Here is a 7,344-nt window from a genome sequence, read left to right as displayed (position 1 = left end):
TCTAGCCTGGAAATCCCACTTTGCTCCACTCTCTCCTTTCCCTGGGTCCCGCCGGGGTTTTGAGCCCTGGCTCAGGGCACAGGGTGTGAATGGGCAATAAAGAAGCCAAGGAGGCTACAGCTCCAAAAAATGACTCTTTCAAAAGCAAACTAGTAACTCCCAGAGCAGATTCCTTAGGGTTCCTTCGGTCACCCCTGAATTTGGGAACAGCCACACAGCCCTGAGCTCTCTGCCCCACTGCCAGGCTTTGCACCTCTGTCCTTCACTGTGGGGTCAGCGGGGTGGGGATGTGCCACACCTGAGCAGTGGCCTCTGCCTGAATGTGAAGGGTCACCGCTGCGCCCTGTGGATTGTATAAAAGATTGTTTTCTTCCAAAGCCACCTCCTCTCAGGCTGTACCTGTGCTGGGGGAAATCTGCGGGGCAGGGCTGTGCCTCTGGTCTCCCTCAGAGCCTGCTGATGCCTCTCCAGAGTCTGCAGCTGGAGGCTCTGTCACCGTCCCGATTCAGATCCAGATCTAAAGGATTATTCACTCCAGAGCTGGACTTTGCTGGGAATTCTCCCTGCACCACACACTGTGATCCAGATTACAGGCTCTCCCTCTGGGGGAATCAAAGCCCTGTGTGTGTGTGTGTGCTGCTCTCCCAAGGCACTGGAGGGAAGTCATTCCCACCCCTAATCATCAGTAATCAGAGGTTTGGAGAGATATTAAGAGGTTTTATTTCCTTTATTGGGGGCTTTCCTGCTAGCAGGATGCTGCTGGTGGAGCTGGGGCGGTTCAGCCTCAGGGATCCCGGGGGAATCTCTGCCTGCCCTGGCTCTGGGAGGACACAGAGCAGCCTTCCTGTGGCCTGTGGCTGTGGTGCCAGAAGCCAGGAAGCCTGAGGGGCTGGCAGGAACAGCAGAGAGATTACAGCCCGACAATTGGATTGCCCACTGCGCCACTAATGCAATCAGAGCACACTGGGGATGGCTCAGGCTCAGCACCTCACGGGAAAGGAAAGCTTTGGAGGCTGCCTGGATCAGGGATCTGCCCTCACCTCGTCCCTGTGGCTCTGCCTCTCCACCCTCCTCCCTTCTTGCAGCAGGAGAACCGCTGTGGAACAAAACCCAGCGGGGTAAGGCAGGAGGAGAATTAGTCCTGCTATTTTTAGATGTCCGTGATAATACAGCTCAGAAAACTGGGGATTTCTTTTCAAACAAAAGATTTATTTATACATCAAATTAAAAAAAAAAAATATAACCCACAAGAAGAAAAAAAAAAAAAAAAATAAGCTCCAACCCAGTGAATCTAATCTGGAGATGGTCGGTGTGAGACAGAGGGACCCTGAAGTCTGGAATCCCGTTTATTCACAGAGCAGAGATAGCAGCAATCCAAACCTCCCCAGCACAACGCCGTGGCTCAAGGCGAGGAGGGCGAGATCAATACCCCAGGCTCAACCCCTCCTACCCTGTCTGCCAGGCCCGTGCTCAGGAGAGGGATGTGATATTGGAAAAGTGGCAATCAATGCCAGCTACGTGGTGCAGCCACAGGCTGGGGTTGTTGCTAGGAGAGAGAGAGAAAGAAAGAGAGAGGAGAGAGAGAAGCACCCCCGTGCTCTGACCAGAATTAAAAAAAAATAAAGTGTAAACACATGACAATTAAGTCTTAGTGGTATAATAAAATAAAACTCAGGGGCTGGTGCTGCCTGGGCGTGCAGGGCAGAGCTGAAGGCAGTGAATGTGTGGAAGAAGCAAAGTGTCCTCAGTTGGTCCCTTCCCCAGTGGATGTGCCCCAGTGAACTGCCCCGTGGCTGGTACCAGCGACAACAACAGCAACGGGAACAGAACCAGCCAGCCTCTCTCTGAGCCATCACAGGGGGGAAAAATGTCAGCAATAAATACTCCTTGTCTTTCCTTTAAAAGAACGCTCAAACAAAGACGGAAAAAAATGAAAAGCCAGGCAATAATAAATTGTATGAGGAAAATGGCAGTTTTGTTTCCCTGCTCTGCTATCAGCCCCTGCACCTGGGGTTTGGTCTAGGGCTTTTTTTTTTGTTGTTTTTCCTCCCCTTTCTCCTCAGTTCCATTTCATTGAGTCATTAAAATCTGGGTGTGGTTCTCTCCAGGTGTGTGCAGCAGGCAGTGGGAATGTCACCCAGACCCCACCAAAAAAAAAAACCAAAAAAAACCAACAAAACCACAACAAAAAAAAAGAAAAAAGCCATTAGGGGAACAAAAACCCCAAAAATCCATTCACCTGATAATGGCACCTATGTTTCCATTGCCATAAAACTCTCCTGGCCTCTGTCCTACGGACAGCCCACCTGCCCCCCTCCCAAGGTTTTAAAAAACGAACAAAGAAGACAACACACAAACAAATTTCCAGTGTTTCAGGGAGGTGGGAGCGGGAGGAGGAAGCCTCGGGGAAGGAAGGGCACTCTGAGACATGAAGACACAAACAAGAGTGTAAATATACAGGCTGGGCAACAGTCGTTAAAGCAAAGAGTAACACCTAAGCCACCGACCAATACAAACACCACAGAAGGGGACGAAAAAAGTCGTCGAAAGAGAGAAATTAAAAAAGCCAAACCAAAACCGAGAGAAAATAATTACCCGACCTCCCGCCCTCCCGCACGAGCCCCACCCTCCCTTTTCCCCTCCCCACCAAAAAAAAAAAAAAAACAAAACAACAAAAAAAAAAAAAAATTTGATCCGTAAGCAAAGCCACCCCTTCCCTCCCTGCTCAGCCCCAGCAGCCCCTGGGATTTTCCTGCTGGGAACATCCAAAAAGTCTGTGTGGGGCGGCCGGGGCGTGCGTGGGTGTGCCGGGAGGGCTGCAGGACAGGGAGAGCGTCGTGTTTGTGAGCGTGTGTGTTTGTGTTTTTGTGAGTGCGAGTGTAGCAGAGGTTGAAGGGGGGGGCGTGGAGCTACACGTACCACTCCTTTTTGGAAATAAAAGACCCGTCGTTCTGCGACACCATGTTGTCGGCCAGGTCGAGCTGCTCGGGGTCGTACTGGAAGCCGAGTGTCCTCTCGTCGTAAGGTTCAGGATGGGCCTCGCCCTCGTCCACGGTGAAGTAAGGCCTCTTGGCGTCCTCCTCGTAGGCTTTGGGGCCGCCCAGCTTGCGCTCTCCTCCTCCAGCATCCTCATCCTCGTCCTCGTAGGTGCTGCCTCCCAAGGGGCCCGGCTTCTTCTCGTCATCCGAGTCGTCGGGGTACTGGAGGTTCTGCGCCATGGGCGGGTGGTGCTGTGGGATGCCAGCCTTGCTGTAGCCGTTGCCGTACACGTGCTTCTTTGTGCTGTAGTCACCCTTGAAGGTGTGACGCCGGCGCCGGAGTACCACAAAGAGCACCACGGCCACCAGCAGGACCAGCGAGACGCCTCCCACTATGCCCCCAATCACCGGTGTGGGGATGTTCGGCTGCACCATGGATTTGTGATCATCGATTGGAGACGGGGTGTAGGGAAATTCTGGGTAGGAAAAGACAGATGGAAAGGGGGAACAGTGTCAAACCATGCGGAAACGCGCCCTCCCCTCCATGCTCTCATTGCCAGTTTGGGCCGGGGCGGGGGGGTGAAGGGGTGGGAGGATGAGGGTAAGGAACAGGGAAGGGAAAAACTGGGGAAAGGGGAAGAGGAGTGTCCTCACAGGGGTCAGCTCTGCCTCAGCAAGGGGAAGGTGCCGTGCCAAGCTGGCCAAGCCTCATGCAGGAGCCCAGAGCAGGCTGGAAGCAGTGGTTTGCCCTCCCCAGGTGTGCTCAGATCCCTCCAGCCCCGTGTCTTGAGTCCGGGCGCGCTCCGTTTTACCAGCTGACAGAATTCTGGTTTCCCAGAGAGTGCTCCTGACAGGCAGCGAGACCCCAAACCCCACAGGAGGATGGGCACCGAGCTGCTCAGAGGTGCCACCAGCTCTGCATCCCCCTCCTCACACCCCAGCCCGGGTCAGAGCCAGTTTGGGCCAGAAGGCAGCAGCACCCCGTGATCCCCCAGGCACCCACACACCCATAGGTGCCCTGTGGCTGCTCAGAGCTCCTCCTGACCCCTTGTGCTGACCCTGCAGACCACCCTCCCACGGCCTCCTATCCTTCCCTGGCCAGCACAGTGCCACTCCTCCTGCTCGTCTTGCTCCTACAGTTACCCTGACCTATTTTAAAAAAAATCAGAAATAAATAACTCAAAGAGAGGCAGAGGAAAGAGATAAGAAAGCAGCTCTCTTCTCTTTCATGCAGTTCGACACCTACACTTTGGCACAGATAAAGTTTGAGCCAGGACTTCAATCAACCTTGCTGGGCACAGTTACAGCCCCTGGCCAAGCTCAGAGCCTGCTGAACACCCGTGTCCATGAGGCATTCAACACCACATGCTTGTCTCAGCCCCTCACCTGCCTCCCAATTTAGGCAGCAGGCGCCTGGTTAATGCCCTGGGGCAGCCTTGGGACATCTCCCAGTGCTTTTCCCACCTCCAAGTCCTGCCTGCCAAGCCTGGAGCGTCCTGGCCATCACTTTCCCCCCAACAGCCCAGGGAGAGGTGCAGACCCAGCAGCAAACTCAGCATCCCTGCACACAGCCAGGGTGAGGTGATGGGGAAAGAAGGGCCGAAAGGCAGCAGGTTCCAGAGGGATGTGAGGCAGTGGCTGCTGCCTGCCCCCCTTTGTGTCCCTGCTGGCACAGCTCAGCCCAGCCACTGAGGAGAGGGGAGAAAAGAACTTCCCCCAAGTGAAGGCACCGCAACAGCTGCAGGGTTTGGACAAGGGCACTGAATTCGAGCAATGCTGGCCTGAGCCATGAATGTTTTGGGGGAGTTTTTTTTTGTGCCTGGAAGATGATTAATTCCTGCCTTTGCTGAAACATCAACCCCACAACAGTGTGTTGGGTTCTGCAGCGCTGACTTGCCTGGAGCGAAGCCTCCTGAGGCTGAACCCACACAGAGAGCAGCCCACTGGGCAGAGTGGGCTGGGGGACAGATGGAGGGTCCTGCTGCAGCCAGCATGAGGAGCAGGATGCTGTGCAGGCAGCGTTTTTGCTCCCAAGACAGCCTCAGAGAAGCAGCAAGGGCATGTCTTGAGCACAGGGAGCCAGGGTTGGGCTGGGCAAAGCCAAAGCCACGTGTTGCATCAACACAAGGCCTGTCCCAGGCAGCTGGTTAATGCAGAGCCTCTCTGCAGGGACACCAGGGACAGTCACATCACATCCCCTCGTGGTCCTGCCTGCTGAGGGCTCAGCTCCAACCACACAACACCCACACTGCTCCCTCCACCCCTGCTCCTGGCTGTCCCAGCCTCTGTGGGGCCCAATTCCCAAAGCTGTGCATGGAGCAGGGGATCATCTTCAGCCGGAGTGGGAGCAGGGGAAGCCCAGCAAGCTGGCTCAGCCCCAGGAGCTCCATCTTTCATTTCCCCACAGCTCTGAAGCCTCCTCACACCCCGCTGTGCCCTACAGCGAGGCTGACTGTGCGTGGCCCCACGAAACCCACCCAGGCCAGCCCCAGACGTGGTGTGCACATCCCTCAAACCACACTGATCCCTGTGCCTCCAGCTCTGCAGAACAGACCTGAGAGGGGCAGTCTGTGCCTGATTTCTGAAGGAGCTTGGCCCACTCTCCTGCTAAAAGCCTCATTAACAGTCCAGGTTGGAAGCGTGAAGAGAAAAGGGGTGATCTGTTCCTACCTTTCTCAGGAGATATTTATTTTTTCCCTGCCTTTTGTGTTGCCCACCCCTGATGTAGCACTCGCCACCCCCATGCCACCCCTCTGGCACTGCCAATGTCATGGACACGAGGAGGAACACATCCACCCATCCATCCATCCATCCATCCATCCATCCATCCATCCATCCATCCATCCATCCCTCCCTCCCTCCATCCCTCCATCCCTCCCTCCCTCCATCCATCCCTGGTGCATTTCACACATCGCTCAGCCAAGGAACTCTTTCCTCCCCTCATCCCACCCCCATCCTCCTCGCCATGGCCCTTTCCCGTGCCAGACAGAGCAAACCCAGACTGTGGGAACGGAGGAAGAAGGAGGACAGGGGGAAGATAATGTGTCAGCAGCCCCACGTCACCCACAGAGCTCCCTCCCTCCTCATCCTCCCACGGGGGCTGTGCTGGGTGACCCTGGGGGGGTCAGGAGGGGGTCTGGTCACTCCAGAGCCTGGCACTGCCCCTGGATGGCGGCACAGCCCGGGGCTGGGTGGGCTGTGTCACTGCTGTGACCCTCACCGGGACGTGCCCTGTGACAAGGTGCCTCGGCACTGGCAGGTGGTGAGCGGGGACCAGCGTGTCACCTGTCCCCACATCCAGCTCCATTAACCACCAGGACACCTGCCAATCCCACAAACTGGGAGCCACCCCTCTGCTGATCCCGTTCCGTATCCGGGGTGCAGACACAGCAGCACCGAGGCAGAGAAACGGGAACTGTGGGAAAAGGATCCCCCTTTTTTTTTTTTTTTTAATGTCCGAGGGGGGCGTGAAATTCCTGGAAACCAGTGGGATGCCTGAGCGTGCTCGGGGGGGCCCCGTGTGAAAAATCCATTAGGAAGAGTCTGGAGAGAATTAAAGCCGCTGTGAAAAGCGGCCTGGAGAAACAGGAGACAGCGGAGCCCAGGGAGGGGGAACAAGCCAGGCTTTAATGCCAGCATGAAAAGCCTCCCCCCGCCTGCCACCCCCCAGCCCTTATAAAAACAGGGAGTGCTGTATGAATAGGAATTAAAGCAGCAACACTATCTGCCCGTGCCCGCCTCTGCCAGCTGTTGCATTCAGCCCAGCTTCCTGTCCCCGTGCCAGCAGCCGGACCTCTGGGACAGCAGCTGGGAGGGCAGGGAGACAGGAGGTCACCCCGGGCTCAGCCTGGCACCTGGCCCAGCCCACAGGTTCTCTTTGATCCCTTTGCAAGGCTCTGGCATTTTCCTGCAGCATCCCAAGGTTCAACAGCGAGGCTAAAAACTTCCCCAAGACCTTCCCCATCGTATCAAAAGTACAGGGTTTTTTTTATTATTATTATTTTAAATCCCATCTTTCTCTTAATGGCTGTTTTCCAATAAAAATGAGGCGCACGCAAATCATCCCACCTGTCCATCAATCCTTTATCTGCTGCTTTTTTGAACCTGCTGGCCAATTTTAGTGCAAAGTGAGAGAACGAGCTGAAATTATCCCTGTCAGAAAGCTCCCGGAGATGGCTGGAGTGGGATCCTTGGTAGAGGTGGGAGCCAAACCTCATTAGACATCAGAGAACCCAGAGGGACAGGAGGCTGCTCCCAGGGGCAGCAAGAGCCCAGATCAGAAAAAGGGTATTTTTAGACACCCAGTAATTCTTCTGTGATATGCAGATCCACGGGAAATGAGCTTTCAGAAGCTCTTCTGCTCATC

At 55.1% G+C, this 7,344-nt stretch overlaps 1 protein-coding gene across 1 annotated transcript in view; it reads right to left on the bottom strand.

Moving 5' to 3' along the window:
- Positions 1 to 770: 770 nt before the first annotated feature.
- Positions 771 to 7,344, bottom strand: part of NECTIN1 (nectin cell adhesion molecule 1) — a 56,567-nt gene continuing 49,993 nt past the window's right edge. Inside the window, exon 6 of the mRNA XM_066334953.1 lies at positions 771 to 3,454. Within this exon, the coding sequence (XP_066191050.1) occupies positions 2,910 to 3,454 (545 nt within the window). The 3' untranslated portion in view covers positions 771 to 2,909. The remainder of the gene's footprint in view (positions 3,455 to 7,344) is intronic.

Source organism: Sylvia atricapilla, chromosome 23 (genome assembly GCF_009819655.1).
Source record: "Sylvia atricapilla isolate bSylAtr1 chromosome 23, bSylAtr1.pri, whole genome shotgun sequence".
Classification (NCBI taxonomy): Eukaryota; Metazoa; Chordata; class Aves; order Passeriformes; family Sylviidae; genus Sylvia; species Sylvia atricapilla.
Note: the sequence above shows the minus strand (reverse complement) of the source record. Positions and strands in the feature narration are given on the sequence as shown.